Source organism: Neopsephotus bourkii, unplaced genomic scaffold, assembly GCF_033783945.1.
Source record: "Neopsephotus bourkii isolate Nb327-2 ecotype Australia unplaced genomic scaffold, CSIRO-AGI_Nbou_v1 NB_272, whole genome shotgun sequence".
NCBI lineage: Eukaryota > Metazoa > Chordata > Aves > Psittaciformes > Psittacidae > Neopsephotus > Neopsephotus bourkii.
In genome coordinates this window covers 1,128,621-1,148,490 of record NW_026900781.1, presented here as the reverse complement: position 1 = coordinate 1,148,490, position 19,870 = coordinate 1,128,621, and the positions used below count along the sequence as shown (strand labels likewise).

The window sequence follows — 19,870 nt, the reverse complement described above, 5'->3', positions numbered from 1 at the left end:
TGCTTGCCACGCTGTACCTAGCTATTTCTGTATGTAATTTAAGGACAGTTATATTCCTTCTCAGAAACTCTGGTATACTGCTTTCAGCAAATACCAACCTGAGCCAAACACCTCAGAGAGCTTATAAATGGCCTTCAGTCCTGTTAACAGTCCACAGAAGCATTTCTAAAAAGACCCTTAGCACATACTGGATGTTTTGTTGAAAAAAAAAAATCATCAAATTAATGCAATCTACAAAAAATCTCTTCCTGCAGACAAACCAGCAGGAATTCTGGACCTGTGAATCTGATGCATGTTTGGGGGAGGATTCCTGTATCGGTTTTATAACTCGTTTTCAACACACTTCCTTCAGTCACAGAAGAAATGTTGCTAAATTCTGGTTTGCATTCCCCAAGTAATACACAGAGCTTCTGTTCAAGTCAAGAGCACTACTGGGTATTTAGCCCCTTTTATTCTGGGAGGTAGGGACTGGACAAATTCAACCTTCTGGCTGAGTTGAGTGACGTTTTTTTCCCTAAGGTGTCAAGTACCTGCCTGGTGGATCCCACAGCACGGTGGGATGGCTACAGGTAGGTTGGATGCACAAAGTAAAATATGTCAAAGATGCATTGATTAAGTGATACGTGTTGTTGCAATGGGATTAATTGATCTGGAATTAACTTGCAAAGAGAAGATACGGCACGGATTAGAGCTTCAAGTACTGGAGATAGCCACATTTAAAAAATGCAGAATAATCGAGGAGACCAGCAAAATGGTTAGCATATATAGTGCTGCTTTTCAGCTACTCAGAGCTTTATTACAGAATCATTGAATGGTTGAGGTGGGAAGAGACTTCTTCAGATCGTGCTGCTGTTGCCTTCATCTGGATCAGTTCGTGTCTGATGTACATCACTACTGTGCAAACGAAACTCAGGTGACCTGTTCAGTTTTGGAAATGGCTTTGGGAACACATACTGAATAATTAGTTCATTTCCAGAGTTTGTTCCAAGCGATGTTAACTCAGTCTCCTTATTACTGTGGGTATTTTCTATTTTGTTGAGTGCCAGCATCAGTGTGTGTCTAACTGTGTAACAGAAAATGGGTAAGAGGTATAATGGATCATGAGTTACACCATCGGAGCAGGAAGGGTCACAGTGACTGGTAACATTTTGTGCTTCAAGCAGTGCTTCTGTACTCCACATATCCTTGATGTGGCAGCAACGATACGAGAAGTTCAAAGAGAATTTCGGATTGTCTGGCCCTTGCACACACCCTCGTTGTTTGTGGAGTTCTTTAAACACTTGCCAAGAGAAACTTCTCTCCGCGGATATCACGGAAGCGTATTAGCAGATTGCAATCAGGCCCTTGCCTATTCTTGAGTATGCTTAAGCCCGGCTAAAAATTGTTCTGAGAGTAGTGAAAAGCATCATGATAGATTAGGTAGACAGACAGACAGGCAGACAGACAGACATGCACTGGAGATACACTATTTCTGAGGTCAGTGAGAGCAGCTCTCCTTCGACCAGGTGACCAGACAGGTATTCTTGGAGTGCAATCTTTCTTACCCTATAACACATTTTTACATCCTGAAAATGCTTATTTCTCTCCATGAGCAGTATTGGAGCCATAGGTGGCTCATTCAGCCACAGACCATCATGGTTTGAACAGCTAAACAGTAAGCAGGTTAACCCAACTTCAGGTTCAACTATGCTACTAGAAAGCATTTGATGATTGAAAGAGAAGTTCACCTCAGACTTGCAGAATGGCAACCGTTATGAAAGAAAAGTAATGACAAAATAATGGGGTAACATAATTTGGTATCATTACAGTCACAACTGTGAGCAGTTTTTGCATCACAACTAACTAACCTGAGAAACTTGTAACACAGCTCCCCATTGCATCCTATTACTTGCCATGTTACTAATGCTACAAAATTCTGTTGTCATTGGTGCTTCCTCACTCTTCCATCTCCTAGAAAACGGGTGAGAAGTCCCTGCTTGAGCTTGCTGGTGGTGGTGTACCCCCATCACATCGCATATGGATGGAGATAGTTTCTATCTCTCTCTTCTGCTGGCATTCTGTTTAGTGGTTTTACTACTCTGACTTTTTCTGCCTGTACAGTTTCTCCTGTTGCACCCCTTTAAAGCTAGGAAGGCAATAGTTCATAATTAGCATGTTTTGAGGTATGATTATAGACCATAATTACACTTGCTTTGGCTGAAGAGGTAAACATAGGTGAGATTGTGATTGGGGTGCTTAGACAAAGTCATAACTCGTTATTCCCTGTTAATAGCATGGTGGTCATTAGCTGTAAAATAATGAGAGCAAACCTTGTACTACAACAGAAGGAAGTAGGTATCTGTGACTGTGATACCATGTTTATATACATTATGGCTTGATGGCTCGGTTGTGCTAAACGCTGGAAGAGAATTTGGATGTCTAACTGAATTCCTTTTTTCTTTACAGAGTATCGTAAGCACGGGAAGTCTACATCTGGGATCAGAATTCAAACAATGTTGTGAAACCACGGCAGTTGTTTCACTTGGAGGAAGGGGAAAAAAGCCCCAACAGCAAAAAGGCAAAACTTGGAGAACTTCATTTGTGACTTCAAATGTGGGATTCCACAGTAGAATACACCATAACACACAACCTGATACCTTAACAGTGCTAACTTACATTGCAGTTTGGAGGTAAGACAGGTATTTTCCTTCCGGTTTAATTATTCTGCAGTTTTCAAATCAGTTTAATGGGACATAGGAAAGAGCTGCTGCAGTAACAAAACACTTCTGTATACACTAGTGTGTACACAAGTAAAAAGGTAGCACTCATACATAGCACGTACATAAGCGATGCCCATTAATTATGCTGTAACATCAGGCTAGTTAACTCATGTAAGACAAAGTAATGGAGCACACAGAGTTGTATTCTCATCAGAGGAGTGCACTCTGTTGAGGGGAGATCAGCAGCCTCTGTTTTTCAAGAACATTGTTTTCTAAATTGTTATTAAAACCACATAGCTAAAGTTTTTGTAATTATTAGTGCTGTGTGAGGAAGGTTCATTTGTACTGGCAAGTAAATGGTCAAGTTGCAGCTGCTGCAATAATGAAGAATAAAAGCTGAAAATGATGGTGGGGAGCTATGTGATGATGGGAGTTGTGGAAAGCTTTGAAGAATATGAAAAAGAGATAGCCATCAATTTTCATATTCTTAAAATGACTGTAAGGAACCCTATGAAGGAGTCTCCAGACTTTTCTAGCTGTGCCCATAGTCTTTGCTATGCTGCAGCAAAACACACAGCAACAAGGAGGAGAGATTAAGGAACATGGCATATGATTTACTTCCACGTAGCAGCACCAAATGCACAACTCAGTGTTCACCGTAAGCTAAAGGAACACTCAGCAATTCCAAGTAGTATTTGTCTTTTGGGAAATAAATCAGCAAGCTATCCTAGAAAATCCAGTTATAAAGCTTTGTAAATGCTATTTATGTTTCTGTGGGGGTATCCTGTGCCTTTAGGAGAATCAAGTTTCAATCCAGTGTGATTTGTGGAAACAGGGAAACTAAACCTACTGGTTTTCCATTGCACAGAGAAGGCCAGATCTGGTAATATTTTAAAGACAATATTCTGTCCAACACTATGGGTACTTCACCACTGACACTTTCCGTGCTGAGAACTGCAGAGGGCGCTACTGTTGAGAAAAAGCTGTGTAGCACAGCCCTGGAATTAAGGATCCATGTTGTCTCGAACAATACTAGAAGCATTCGGAGATCAAAGACACAATTTCACTCCATAATAAGTTAAAACGTAAGTACTTTGTCTTCCTGACTGTTCTAGTATGAGTTAAAAATACCATAGTGGTTGGTTGGTTTGTTTGTTTGTTCCTCTGGTTTTGAAATGTGTGTTTGTATTTCTCACATCTTTCTTTGTTCATCTGGGTCTTGACTGAGGTCTTAAAGCTGTGGTTCAGGGGCACAAGAAGTCCGTCATTGTGGGTATGAGCAGCATTTAAGAAAACATTCAGCGGTGAGGTACTGATCCAGAGTTTACATTGCCACTTCAAACGTGTTAAAAAAATCAAAATGCACACGGCCTGACAGATTTAACACATGCTCAGAGAATGTGATTATGACAGCATTTGTTTTCCACCATAAAAACCAGACAGGCTGCTCCCTGTATCTTGTATTGTGGCCAAGTCATGTGCCTACTTCTGATCTGGATGAAGTTGGTGCTCAGATCAGCTGTAACTATTGCTAATGACAGTACAGCCACAGCCTTGCTGGCAGCAGCTCCGTTTCTGTATGGAGTTAATGGCTGCAAATATTTAAACTTACTTTCTTATGGCAGGGAACTGAACTTCTGGGGGCTGACAGCTGTTCCTGACCAGTGTCAGCACTCATGCCGGTACTTGGAAGTTGCTCTAATTATCCTGACCAGGAGGGACTGGAGTGTTGCTAACTCAGAGCAAAATGAACTGCTGCTAATGGGTGCACCTCAGAACACAGAAATCCAGAGACGTCTTTTTCATCTTTTTGCACTCCTGTAGCTTGACAGTGCCACGTATACACTGCATAACAAATCAAAGAGTTTGATCCTGCATCTTTGAGTGCAATTTGTACTTGGAATCTGAATTTAAAAATATGATTACTCTCTAGGATTATTCGAAGTGTTTTAGAAGACCGCTAGCGTAGGAGGAGAATCAGAACTGACAAAAAAACAGATTGAAAACCCATGCATAGATTGCAGCTGATGCTGCGATCCAACCGCAAAGTTGTAAACTGAAGAACCTTGCCAGATACAACAGAAAGCCTGTGCCAAAACAGAAGGGTGGCTCTTTACAGCAAGAATCTATAGGGTTATTAAGTACTGTCAGAGCTACAGAACCATCAAAAGCCTTTGGCTCAGGTTCCTCTTCTTACTGGACCTGGCCAAATGAAGCAGAAACCAGCTCTTAAGGAAGGCAAATCAGAAAATATTCTTGGGGGAGAATAAATACATTTTGTTTTAAGATGGAACAGGTAGTAATACAACAAATTGGGAAGTCATTTAAAGGTTCATAGATACGTTATAGCTAGAAATAATGATCAGCACAGTTCTGATCATCTAATGAAAAATTAAGGTAACAATCATTCTTTATATAAGCAATGACAAGGTTTCTGCATTATTTCCTGAGTTCTTGCATCCTCAGGAAAAGGCTATCCTTTGTGTTTTATTCTCTTGTATGTCCCAGGACCTGCAAGGAGAAACCCACCCTTTTATGTGAGCTCTCACTTTTAAGGATTTTACTGCTGCCCTTTGGGTAAGTCTCCTTCAAGATATCTAGCATGAATATGTGTTTGAATATGTAACTTTGTTCACGTTGAAGAATGCAGAAGGGGGAATGTCAGTGCATAGGAATTTGTAGCAGCGATGTGCTACATCTACTAAAAATAACATGGATCTATTTCTAAGTAACAGTAGCCCATAGTTTGAGAATAATGGCCTAATGTAAAGGTTTGACCTCCTCCACTCTTTCCCAGAGAGCACTGGAGACTGTAAGTAGAAGATAAAGAACTTATTGATCATAAAAGCTGTTGCTTTATGAAGCTGTTGAATTTTTAAATTCAAAATTTAAATAAAACTTAGTGTATTTAAATATATTCTAAAGGATTGACTGTATAAATTATGAAAAAGGTTGTCTGAAATGGGAAATACTAGTTACTGTATATGTCATTTTGAAAACAAATGAATCAGTGTTTGTAAGATACGAAAATGATTTAATAAGCTGAAAGTTTCCATGTACTGCAATTAGAAGTATTTCTTTAATCATAGAACCTTAGCTCAGGTTGGAAGGGACCTTAGGGCATCTGGTCCAACCTTTCAGTGCTTTATCTAGCACTTTATCCAGTTGCATCATGAAAACAGCCAGTTATGGGGGACTTCACCACATCCCTGGTGATTGATTGTTCTCACTGTATAAAGTTTGTTTCTTGTATTGATGAAATGCACATCCTTTTCTCCATTTAGCAGTGTATGTACAAAACCCATTAAAGTTAAGAAATGTTTTGCACTATTAATGTCACCTTTGCTTTCACACCATACTGGTCATACTCAACCAGTCTCCAGTAATGCAAATGTTGGTAGTATTATATTTGCACAGACTGATCAGCTTTAAGTATAATAACTGAATCTTTAGCAAAAGCTGAGGTACTACTTACTTAATGATAGAAGGGTCTCATTTTTACTGTAGTGAAAGTGTCATAAACTGAGTAAAGATGTATAAATAACACTTTACTTTTCAGTCAAGAAACATACATGCAAATCTCCACATTATGACCCTGGGTGAAGTAGCATAAAACTAGAGCATGAAAGAAGAGTGGGCTATGAAGTGACTGTGTGGTTCAAAGTGATGATTTCATGGCCTCTCACAGAACTGACTTTCATCACATGAGCAGAAAGCATAAGCCAGAAATCTCTTGTTCTTATTTGCTCTGACATTTGCCCCTGTGGCTGATCCACTCCTAGGGGTGTACACGCAGGCACTGCCGGCATCTCCGCTTTGCTGTCACCCTGTTGAAAAGAGCCAAACTAAACAAACCAAAGCATCTCTCTGGAGCCAGTTATTGACGTGAACTCTGGTTTTCAGTAGACAAGAAAGTAATGTTTTGTAAATGTTTCAGCTGGGTCCTTTTATAAAAGCAACAAACAGGCTTGTGCTGCTTTGAAGTGCCCTTGTGCTGTCTTCATTCCTTCTTAAGTGAACCCAGATTTCCACACAGATGGTGACAGAACATCATTAGCACTTAAAGGAAAAGCACATCTGGAACCTCTATCAAATTTTGCCACCATTTGGTTCAAATTTCGTACCTTGCAATTAGAACTCCTTTGAGGTGGTCTAAGGTCTTGATAAAACCTGGAAAACACTGAAGTACATCTGTTTATCCAGCAAGAAGAACTTAAGCCTTCTACACCGTGGATGCTGGACTTATGTCCAAGAAATTAGGAATATACAAAATCTCACTGGTTCTGTACATATTTAATTTTAGCTAGATGCTAAGCAAGCTAAACAACGTGTTGAAGCTATGGACACTGGCTACATATTTGCTAAGGATTTGGAAAAAAAAAATAAGGAATTCAATAAACCATCTGAATTGCTTGCAGTTTCTGGGAAATGATCTAAGCCATTTCAGCTCAAAAAGCTTTTCTGATACATTCATGATATTCTTGTATCCGGGTTTCTAAAGAATTCACAGAAGAAAATGCAGAAACAGATGGATTATCAATATATTCAACAAGTTTTTTCTATCTAGACTTTGATGAGAATGTACCTGGAATTATTTGGCAAGTACACTTCCAAAGATTGTCTGCATTTTTATTCTACCAAAAGCACTCAGAAACTATACATAGAGTACAACTGTACCTAAAATATAAAACTGCTATTGACTCACTAAGAGACAACAAACAACAGCTATGCTTAGAAAAGCAACTGATGGAGGTTTCAAGGAAACTTGATCTGTCAGCTTGCAGTTATACACATCTAGTCTCTCAGTTTGCTTTGGAGAAGGTTGAGCCTTAAAGTCTAGGTACAAACAAGGTAGTAGTTCTTTCAGTAACATCTGTGCAGATTTCCATCTGTAGATGAGAAAAGTATCTATCTTCCAAATCAAAACTGAGGATGACTTGTTACCTTACCCAAGAGGGTTCCATAAAGACAGGTACATTCTTCTTCTAAGTAGAGTCTTGACACTTGTAGCATAGACTTACTTGCATGTGACAAAGATTTGGTTATACAAACAAATCAACAAAACCCTAAAAACCCAACCCCCCCTTTAAAAAATACTTTATTTGAAAACATTGTGTCACACATGTATGTAACTGCAGTTAAGTTTTAAGTGTATTGCAGAATTCTCCAAAATTGCCTGCATTAATATACAAGGATACATAACAAAGTGCTTTATTAAAATAAAAAGCTTTAATACTTCCGCATTTAAGATTTAGCAGAAAATAACTGCTACAAACATGCTACAACAACATACACGTTCAAAAAGTTTTCAGTGCTTTCTTTCAAAGTTCAGCATTTTGGTAAAAATAAGTTTTTCTGTATACACTTCAAAAGTTGGCTATCATAATACTGATATAAAATACTTCATGTAGGCTAAAGTCAGGTGCATAAAATACAGTAAGTAATAAAACATACTGTTTGTATAAACATTTAAAGTATAAATTTCATTAGATAACATGCAAATACTGCAATATTTTAAATGGCACTTAAATATAGATACTGAGATTCTTTGTAATTTTGCATCCAATATGAGTTTCTGAAATGTACAAAACGATAAAAAGAACATACTTCTTCACTGAAGTCAGGTACTAGTATAGAGCTTGATTGTCATTTTACGAGCATTGAGCCCAATGTCCTGTAAATCTTCACCGGTCCAGGTAAAGATGTCTACTGAAATAGGCCCACGGCTCATTAGTTTTCTTCATTATAAAATACGAAAGCATATTTACATGAGAACAAACTCTTAAATTTTTGGTAAGTAAGTAGCAGCAACTTGTTTCTTCCAAAAAATGATGATTAAAATAGGTGCATGTTCTTTGTTGTCACTGTTACGCATCTAAATAATATAGAATTAACATTCTTCAATAAATTCAAAACACTGTTTTCTTCATTGCTCAGAAAAACCCTTGTAAGATCCCTTCTTGCACAAATCATAAATCCATAATGTCAGAACCTTCCAAAGTATTTCTGTTTCCAAGATGAATGGAAAACAATCTGGTTGTGCTGAAACAGCCATCTGACTAGGAACCAATAAAAGAATAATCTTTTCAATAGTATTCCAAATACAATAGTTCTTCATTGAAAAATATTAGTTCATGAAATCTTCTACAATTTTTGTTTCCTGGTTTAGTGACCAACAATTCTGAAAGTCCTTCACAATATAAAAGAACTGCCATATTCATGCATTAAGCAGTTACATATAATATATTAATGCTGACAAAGTGAATAAAAGGCTTATGAACAGGGAATGCAGAACTGGCACCACTTTAACAGAAGGAGAAGAAATGCTAAACGAAACTTGCACTTGAGATGCAATTAGAGCTGACAGTGGCACATGTGATGCTAATGTGGGACTGTCTGAATTTATCAGTGACTCTATCTTTTCTGCTTCTTTATTGCAGGCTTCAATCTAAGGAGACAAAGAAAAGGTTATTATTTCTCTTTTTGCCATGGAAGAACATATCCTCACCGGTTTTGCACAGGTTAACAAGCAGAAAGTCAAAAATTAATCAACAGCTCCACAATGATAATAATGCAATGCATAGCTAAAGCCTTCGTTCTATTGCTCATAACTGCTCCTAAAATAATACTGAGCTGCATTTGTTGGTTTACCTCTAGACTTCAGTAGTGTGAGCACTAGGGTTTTGTTTGCTAGCATGAACTAGCTATGACACAGCAAGCAGGGCAGCTTATCGGAATGTTACTTCCTTTTTAGTGTCATAATAGCATTTTGGGATCTCCCAGCACTTTTTACCGTACAACAGAAAGGAGTATTAAATCCAGGATGGTCTCAGAATAGTATTAACAGATCCTCTCTGGTATGAGCAACTGCTTGACATCAAGATGCTTACAACATATTAATAAGATCAGTATACGTGATGTGCTTCAGCTTAATATCACATATGCTTCAATCTACTTTAACCTTGACACCAGAGACAACCATTTCATATGCAAGTATACATTTAACATATAATTAATATTCATGTAAGAGGCCAGTAAAGATATTTTATCAGTTTATATTTTCTGTTATTTTTGCCATAGAAAGTTGAGGGTTCTGCATTTACTGATTTTAAAACAAAAATCATACTACTTTACCCTTGGCCTTCCTTCACCTCTCCCCTATAACTACCCACACTCAAAAGCCTCTTATGAGAAAAGCAGAATTCTCAAGACACATTTTACCACCCGTAACAGTAGCCACTCAGATTTGGGTCAATACAGAAATCCCCTCAGATTCAGTACACAAAACCCCACACAATTTAAAGCCTGCTATATTGAAAAATTGTGAAGTGTACACACATGGAAATGAAGTCCATGCTGGGTGAACAAAATAACAGGGTTTACCTGCAGTGGTTTGGGGTTCTGATCCACAGGAATGATGAGAATCACAATTTCAGATTCTATACTTAAGTATCCAAACACATCACACTGTGGCACTGAGACATGCAGGCGGATTTTTTCAAGTATGTCCAGTACTGTTATAGGCTTTTTATTTGTTACCTGGAACAAAACAAATTACTTCATGCATGATGTGCCAGTATGGAAGATTACATCTCTTCAGTTTCAGTAACTTGATGCCATGCCAGAAAATCTGTTTCAGCCATTAAATGATTCACTTTTAATCTCTACCAAAAACCTAAATGATTCTATGATTCTAGAACATCATTATAAAAAAATAATTATGTGATTCTAAAAAAACCTGAAACCTAAACCCAGACCCCTCCAAAACCATAAAAAAGTGAAAGGAAGAAGGGGAAAATTTATTTACTACTTAAATTCTTAAAGGTACCATGGTTTTCATATGTGTTATTCTCCACCTTCACAGTTAGTGTGTATATGCGTCATGTACCTCAAAACAATGTAAATGGTATCTGTTACAGCAGCTTGTACTCCCATGCTGGGAAACAAGAGGCAGAGCAGCCCTACCAGCTGGCACTCCTTTACCATCACAAGAACCCATTCCAAAAGCCACCAGAAATGAAGAGCTGTGGCTTTGTGAAGACATAGATATATCTATAAATATGGGAACATGGGACATTTCAACATCACTATGTAACTACTGGGTAAACACATTTCTTTCTTAAAATTCTCACCGCTGTTCTGCTGTCTGTATGACAGTTTGATTGTAGATGCTCAGTCTGTTAAAGGAATGCCACACCTTAAAGGTTTTTCACCTTTACTCCAGGTCACTTCTGGATGTGTTTAACAATGTTAGACAGACATCAACACAAATACTTGTGACTTCTGGTCATCCTGTTGTGTTCCGTTTTCTAGCTTCAACTGCAAGAAATCCGTCCTTCTTGCCCTACTGCAACTTTGTTTCTTTTAAGACCACTGGTACAGGATCTTAACAAATGGAAAACTGGGAAATCCTATTAGACTACATGAATCAAATTTGCAAGCTGTCACACAACACTTACATTTTTACCAGATCTTTGAGGGATTTGTGTGTCATAGCCCCATTAAAATGTAGTCTGACGCACTGACTGTTCAAACAGTCTTATAACAGAAGCACATGGATACTTCAAGATGATGGGTAATGTCAAACTGAGATTTTAATATCTTAGGTCAGAAATCTAGTAGATCATATTAGCATTTTAGCAATGTCTATATTTTTTCTCTGTATAGATGCTGTCTTTTGTTTCCTGCTGTCTTTACAAAAAAGACCAGAAGGGGGAAGGTATGTAAAGGATGGGGGAGGGAAGGGTTAGGGTCTCACTACCCTCAACGTCAAGAATATTTTCCTAATATGAAATGAAATTAAACAAATGAAATTAAATTAAATCCTTTCTCCACTTGGAATCATTGTGTGTCCTTAGAAATGATTATGGAGATGAAAAAACATCTGATATTTCAGGCAAATAACAGGGTTATTATTTGACTAATGGTCAGTGCAGGGACTAAAATGGAACAGCACAGCACCTCATAGCACTGCCCAGCTTAGCATAGCACAGAATAGAACAGAACAGCACAGCACCACACAGGATAGCACAGCACCACACAGCATAGCATAGCTATGGAGATCCTACTGTTCTGATAGCACAGTATCTGGAGGTGAACTCACTCCTCAGCCCGCAGTGTGTATCACTGGGGCACAGGTTCTGGGCAGACGCTGGCTCAGGCACAAATGTTAGGAGGGAAGGGAAAAAAAGTCAATTTATAGAACTATTTTTCTCAAGTGTTTTCTCATATGAACCACCTGTCTGAACTAAGATAGGCATACAGTGCTACTCCTTGCCTTCTTGGTTTGGTTAAAGTGTGTGCTAGCATTTCTAGCAATGATTTCATCTATCTGAAACTTAAACATCTCCAGTACGATGGATGCATATGCTATATGCATACATACATTGTCAAAAGAAAGAGCTGCACACCAGTCCTGGAGCTTTATTGATGAAATCAGAGGAGATCAATGTTACTAACATTAAATTAATGTAGATGAAGAAAGTATTGAATCTACTCAAATACACAGCTGAGTATTTTCTATGGTATTATTAGGAGATATTAGCTGGCTAGAATAACAAAGGCACAGAGCTTCTAACTCTCTAAGCTCAGGGTAGTGTCACACCAGGCAGTCTCTAGGTGGCTGTGACCAAGTTAGAGATGGTCTCTGGGGGCTTACTGGACGACCCCTGAATGAAGTTTTCAAAGGAGAAGGCTTCAAAGTTCAGTAATTTCTAGTATTTGCTAAGAGAATGCTGACTTGAATGTTTGAGATATCACACATTTTACATGTAAAGAGATATATACGTTTATATGAGTTCTGAAAACTTGAAGACTGTGTATTGTGGTGTTAGGTGAGCAAGACAAGGGGAAGTCAGCAAGATTACCCTGCCTCTCCTCCCTGAATAGTCCAGGAGCATTCAGCTGGTTGAAACTACACTACTGGGGGTGTTACAAGTCAGCTAAGCAAGCTGCTCGAACGGGAGTTAACTTGCTCTGAGCAGGGGGTTGGACTAAAAGATCTCCAGGGGTTATGCTCAAGTTAAATTACTCTGTGTTTTGACAGTTATCTCTACTTCTAAAGACATAAATTAATGTGATTTTATACTGTTTTTGGTGAACTTCTTTCTTGATATTTAAAAATTGTAAATTGTGCAGATGCAAGCATGAGCTGTTTTGCTTTACTAGGCATGATCATATTACTTTATTTTGTTGTGATCGCATGCCAAAAATCAAGCATTCTACTCTGTTCCATATATTGAAGCATAAAAGCAGGGGTCAATGAAGTGCAATCCTTTTATACACCATATGGGGAGTCTGTTGTGTAGCATGTTGTATTCACTTATCAACATGAGAAGATCCATCTTACACTGGAGGTTTTCAGAAAGCAGCAATGAAGAATGCTGGTGTCTAACTTAGGGAGATGTTAAATTAAAATCCAGCATTTTAGCTGATGAGCAGCAAAATCAGTGACAGCTATTCAGGTAACCCAAAGAATGTAAAGCAATCCAATTTAAAACATAGACAATGTCAGAACTAAGTTCCCTACATTAGGAAATTAGTGAACTAGCAGAATAATCTTAACAGAAAGGCCATAAATAACAAGTATACGCTGTGTTTTACAACCATGGGATAGATGCATTTCCCATCTCGTTTGTCTCTACTACTAGAAGACATTTAAATTGCAAACTTGAATGTGCTTGTTTGTGCCTACTTTTGTTTTGTTTTGCATTCTAATTCAATTTCTATACCTCAAATTGTGAAATTAAACAGTATAAAGAAAAAAAACCCAAACAACAAATCACACACTACCTGCTGAAAAATAATTGGTTTTATAATATGTTAGCTCTTCAGGAGAGAGTATACAGTAAGTAACTTGTCTTTTCCATGTACCATTTAACATGAGGCATGATAAACTACCTACCTTTGCAAAAGTATCCAGCTTGTCTTTGTCATATAAGATTCTCAGCATTCCAGCACAGAGAGGACAGCAGGCTCCTATGTGAATAAACAAAAATATCAGGAAAAAGAAAAAGGCAAACAGACTTCTCTTTCAGGTAAACAGAGGTCAATAATTAAATGTTAACTGAGAACGAAAATATCAAAACTACCAAAGCAAATGTTTCAATTTGACAGCAGAATTGTGCTATTTCTAAGATTTTTTTTAATGTTGAAAACATAATGCAAAAGCAATCACCTTTCAACACAGAGTTACTACTATCAATATGAAGCAACAGGATGAATTTGCATTTGTTCAAAGATGATATGTTACTGTAAGATAAGAACCACAGGCACTTTGTGTGCAACAAGACAAGGATTTGTATGGATGCATGCATATGCATCTACAGAAATAATTCAAGAGCTGAAATAGCTAGGACATGACAGAAACAATTACGCACATTGCAAACAATTTATGTAATGATACCATGTTGGAGATCAGAGTATTTATAAAATGAGGAGGGAAAAATGTCTTGCCTGACAGATTTGTGTTTAACACAGAAGCATGTCCTATTTCTTCTACTGTCCTTCTCACCATTTCAGAAACCAAAGGGCTAATGTTTCAACTTTCTACCATAACTGTGTATTTAATTTACACTCCCCACTTATATGTAATTAACATTCACAGAGTGAGTTTTACGATATTAAACATAATACCAAAGCATGAACATCCTTTTTCAAGCCTGTAAATGAGAAAAATACATAAATCTCTTCAAAAACTAAGCTTGCTTTGCTCTGTGTATTATGTGTTGATAATTACTGTTTCACAAAGGAAGTATTTGTGATAACAAAAAAACCCCACAGTTCAGAAGAGTACAACTGCATAACTATTCATACTGTTCCTCTTTCACAGCACTGTAAATACATATGGTATCTTACTCTGTCTTCTCATTAAATATCATCTTTGTTCTTCTGGGAACTGTATTGTGATGACAGTTTGGCATTCCAGTGTGGTATCTCTGCTGCCACTTATTAAAAATTACTCATTTAATTCCCAGTGACATTTTACCCTAGACACTACAGACGTCATTTGTTTCCCCCAGACCATTCCTATGGGTACAGCTGCAAGTTTCTAGGCTGAAGGAGCATAGCTCCTAAAGCTAGGGCCTTTCCCCATCAGAATTACTTGGATGAGTCCTTATACTGGCTTGTTCTAGCTGTAAGTGAAGATCTCTATTTCATCCTTTCTCTTAGAAGTCTCAAAGACATTATGGAACACAGTATTTTAAAGCATAAGTTTTGTTCCAAATATACACCTGTTTATACACATAGCCTGGAGAATCCTACCTGCAGTAAACTTCAACAACAAGTTAACATACCTGGTGCAATAACCGGCTTGCAGCCAGTAGCAGAAAGCTGGGGACATTTAACAAAGGCACACTCTGTATGAAAACTGTAGTCTGAGAGAACACCTACAGCCTGACAGTGTCCATAATAGTCAACAGCCACACGGTCAGAATAGGCAGCACAGACACTGCTGTACGTTTCGCCATTATGTCCACATACAGGTTCCACTGATTTGCAAAACGGCTGAAAAACACAGAAATGTTTCAAAGATCAGTTTTTTCATGCTATAGAAACTCCAGAGTAGTTTCAAAATTAGGAAAAACGAAGTTAATGGGAATCTGCTGCTAAGATGTCTGTCAAGCATTCAAAAAAGTAGGAAATTAGCATAAATAATGTGCCAGTTTATGAATGGGTAATGCAAAGAGTAAGTACTAAAAGGAGGTGACAGAAAAATGTAAGTTGGAATCTGAGAAACGTACAGTAAGACATGTTTTGGGAAACAACAATTTTTTTCTGTGTTTCTGCTTAAATAAAATGACCATTTAATCTACATTCACTTATTAAGTTAATCATAGATTATTATAATTTTATTATGCAATAAAGTATATTTTATTCATTTACCAGTAAAACATTAGTAATGTTTTAATGTCTTATTAATAACTTACTTATTCCTTCCTCTCCATGTGTGTTTGTGTTCTTAAAATCTAGTGTGTGCATGTATGTCTAAGACATTATTTGAGAAGCTAAACTGACTTCAAAAAAATAAGATCCATTGTAAGATACTTCTGTCAAAATATTTCTTGTTAAGACCTTTACAGCCAAAAAATACACTTATGTCCTTTTTCTTTCAGAAAAATGTATCTAGCATGTCATTCAATTCACACACATGTAAAAATCTTAGAAAACAGTCATATAGTTTCTTCCCATCCTGCCTGTGCATATATATTAGTTCAACACATTCAACAGGTCAAATGCCAATAAACTTAAGCTTTTGAATATGGACAAAAGCAGACGAATTGTTGACTATTTGCAGACAAGGTATGACTAGTACTTTTGTCCAAAGTCCTGTGAAATGACAGAACTCATTCCATAATTTCTTGCTAAGGTCTAAATATTTTATTGAACTAATCTTTCAGTAAGTCACCATAGCTATACAATTATGGTATGTCCTCTAAAATAGTAAGACAGTTACAGTTTCTATGTTACACACCTAAGCTAACAACAAAACATACAGAGGACAAGTAACTGTGAGCACTCCAAATAAATACTTTCATGTCTTGCAGTCATCTTTCCTATACAAGGAAGCGTGAAAACTTAAAGCTACTGGTGTCAAAACCTTTGTGAACATGGATACAACTAGACATACAGCTGCTGGAGAAAACACACAGCCATGCAATATTCCTTTGATTCTTACTGTTCAAGGGCTGAACATTCTCTGAGAATCTCATGAGATATCTGATGTGCAATGAGAAGAATTATCTGTACTTAACGAGGTTGCTGAAAAAGGGCAAGAAAAAGAAGGTATAAAGACAGAAAAGCAGAAACTAAGTGGGTTAAAAGAACAACAGCATTTATAATACAGAAAAAGCCTGAAAAAAATGTTCTGTACTTATAAGAATATCCATCAGTTGAGACCAAGAGAACATCTCAAATTAATCTCCATAAATTGAGAAAAACCTGGAGACACATCACCTTTCAATAGTAAAGCCAGTAACTTCAAAAGAGTAGGCTCCTGACTTGTAAAGTGACAGAACTAGCTTGTCTACTAACAGTGTAGGAAGTGGTGGGATCGAAGAAGAAAATCTAATCCTAATCATTCTCAGGGATTAATATGAAGACTAATCCAATCCAGACAAAGTAAAGAAAGTATTACAGAATGCTTAGTTTCCAGCAAAACTTAGGTGTAAATAGATCCTGAACAATGACCTTGGTAAACCTGGGGCACAATCACACATAACGCTAAAGACTTTCTATGACTAGGCATTAGTATTTATTTAAAACAAGTTCGAAATGGTAAAAACTAGCATTTAACTAACCAAGGAACTGTTCTAATTACTGCTAACGTACCTCAATGCAAACTTTAATAGTGAAAAATATAGGAAGACAATATAAATATCAGAGTATTATTCCCAAGAAAAATTATGTAAAGCTTGTGACTGGTTTTGAGGCAACTGTTAACTAAAGCAGAGAAACAGTTGACAAAATTCTGAATATAATTTTGGATTTTTATTTTTTTTTTGGTGCTAGTCAAGATTACATTTTTAAAGACTACTTTCAATGAAAACATTTTTGTAACGTATAAAACCCAGAATATTTTGAAGTTGAACATTAAAGAACAGAAGATTTGATATTTTTTGCTAGAACCGCTTCCTACCTGGCATGGTCCTCGGTATGCTAAAGTTTTTCCTTTTTGGTACAAAGTACACAAGTTATTGTATTCCACATTGTCTGTGTCACAAACAGGATCCCGTGTCTGGTCACAATTTAACTGCCTTGGCACACATTCATGCTGGCTACATTCAAACTTTCCAAAACTAGTCAGGCAAACTTGTTTCTTTGGTATGCACCTGCATAAAATAATAATAACTTCATATAAACATAAAACGTTCATAAAACATTCTGAAAGGCCAGTTTCAGGTCCCATCACAAACCTGGAAATGGTTCGCACCATGTTTAATCAATGTATGTGAACACAACTGCAGATTCCACTAAAATTTAACTTTCATACCAAGTATTTTTCAAGGGACTTTTTGAAAAGGCTTGGATAAACTTCTTTTCCTACTCCTAAGTTTCATTTTGTAAATGCATATTTAAGGAAAACTAGAGAAAACATAAAAACTGAATTGCAAGAGAAGTACATTATATTGCAGAGGTCTGGTCTCACCCTTCCTTGAGAAGGTAGTGAAAACAAGACAAGATCATACGCTTTCAATTACAAATATTAATTGGATTCTGGCTTTGTAGGTTAAGTATATTACATCACATCCAATCTTGGGGATGACTGCAAACAAATGGAAAAATCCAGTATTAACACCATTTTCTTTTTTTGGCATGTCATCCCTCTCAAGCCTTCACAGACAGATAAGAGCAATAAACAGTAGAAATTCCCCTTTATATTGAATATGTATCTTCCACAGTCTTATCTGCAAAAGAATTGCCATATGCCCTGGAAAACGTCCCCCTGCTAGAGAAATGCCAGCCAATAGTGTCTGATGAATAGACTGATGAAAGGCCAAATGGCATTTTTAACAATCTCCTTCTCCTGTGCCAAACAACAGTGCTACTACTGGATTGCTTTTTCTGAGTGCTGCTGGCCTCTGTATTACACTTATTCCTTTTACATTAGAGAAGACTCAGAAATTCTGAGATTTAAACATTTTACAAGTAGAATCTATTTAAGATCTTACATTCCAAGTGCTTCAGAGACACTTTAAAATGAGCATGTTTAGTTTACACTATGTTATCAGACTGACCCAGAAGACTTGTACAGTCCCTTACTGAAACCACAAAATGTGGTCCTAAGCAAAATGGTATTCTACAACTGAAAAACTTCTCTGTATTTTCCAAATTAAAAATATAAAAGATAAAAAAGTATATATCCACAATGCAGATTTGAAATTCCAGTTTTTAATGCCATAATGGCTACTACAGCTACAAAACAACGGTGGATTTGCTGCAGTTTTCTGCACCAAAGAATTTAAAGTGCAGAAAGAGAAAAAAAATTTGCTATAATCGGTTTCCATGAAAGCACAGCATTACACAACTTCTTATGGTGGCTTGCTTTCAAAACAGAAAAATGTACAAATTCAAAGGAGACTGCAGTATTGCACAACACTGAGAAAATTGAAGACAGAGATCAAGATTATGAGCCACAGACTCTGATTTCTGTAAGAAAGGTCATACTTTCTTTTCTCAAAGTACGTTAGGAGACACTAGTACAGAGCATTTTGTTTTAGTATGTCTGTACGCATTTGACTTTTTCTGACATCAAAAAACCAGAAGCTATACAGACATACTTTTCAAAAGGTACAGACATAATTTTCAAAGAGTTTCAAAAGAAACCCAAGCATTCCAGAATGATTGGTATGTTCCTATTTTAGAAATCAGAAGCATGTACTATTGACTGAATAAGCAAGACTGACTCCAAGTCAGGTGTGTTGTTTTTTTTTGTTTTAAGCTGTTAGAAGATGTGAACCAAAGGAGTAAAAAAGACCCATCCAGTTCAATAAAATTTGATTCTCCCACTTTTGAAAGGATGCCTCAATTATCTGGCTATAGCTGGTATCTGCATAATGAATTTAAATGATATAGCACGACAGAAACAGAAACAAAAACTGTCAGTCATTACAGTCTATTACTAACTGTGATAAACATAAAGAAGCTACTTCAAACGTTTTTTTATTGCAGTATCCCAAAAAGAGAATGTTACTGTAATATACAAGACATTGAAATAAAAGTGAATGTGTTTTGTAAGTAGAAGATGCCAAAGAAAAGATTAAAACCATTCTGTTTTTACCTCTGATTTTTATTACAAGGGTTAGGGTTACAAGGATCCTTGGAAATACACGATCCAAACTCAAACTGATTGTCTTGGAGCCCAACACAACGAGCTATACATGCACTTGGATATGTGCGTCCATTCTGACCACATACTGGTACAAACTGATCTACGCAGTTACACGGTAAACCTGTAAAAGCAACACACAAACCAGGAATTTCATTCACACTTATTTTCTGTGACATAAGATACACAAAGGGTCATTAGGATATCTTTTCCTTCCAGCAAATGGAAGGATGTGCCATATCTTCAGGCAATTTCTCCCTCCTGTATTTTACCAATGCTGTAGCACATACACGCTTGTAAGGAGTCACAAGGGAAGTCTGTGCCCTGCCTTCTTGCTAATTCT

The 19,870-nt window shown here is 37.1% G+C and overlaps 1 protein-coding gene and 1 long non-coding RNA gene across 4 annotated transcripts in view; one reads left to right on the top strand and one right to left on the bottom strand.

The window, feature by feature from the left end:
• The first annotated feature begins 323 nt into the window (after nucleotides 1-323).
• Nucleotides 324-9,324, top strand: LOC133208478 (uncharacterized). Its single transcript, XR_009724376.1, has 4 exons — nucleotides 324-461; nucleotides 2,446-2,669; nucleotides 5,208-5,276; nucleotides 9,140-9,324. It is a non-coding gene; the product is annotated as an uncharacterized LOC133208478 (long non-coding RNA).
• Nucleotides 7,910-19,870, bottom strand: part of RECK (reversion inducing cysteine rich protein with kazal motifs) — a 48,192-nt gene continuing 36,231 nt past the window's right edge. For all 3 annotated transcript variants that reach the window (XM_061346339.1, XM_061346340.1, XM_061346341.1), the window contains 6 exons: nucleotides 19,480-19,651; nucleotides 17,338-17,530; nucleotides 14,996-15,206; nucleotides 13,603-13,676; nucleotides 10,083-10,238; nucleotides 7,910-9,147 (listed from right to left, as the gene is read on the bottom strand). In XM_061346339.1, the coding sequence (XP_061202323.1) occupies nucleotides 8,932-9,147; nucleotides 10,083-10,238; nucleotides 13,603-13,676; nucleotides 14,996-15,206; nucleotides 17,338-17,530; nucleotides 19,480-19,651 (1,022 nt within the window). In that variant the 3' untranslated portion in view covers nucleotides 7,910-8,931. The remainder of the gene's footprint in view (nucleotides 9,148-10,082; nucleotides 10,239-13,602; nucleotides 13,677-14,995; nucleotides 15,207-17,337; nucleotides 17,531-19,479; nucleotides 19,652-19,870) is intronic.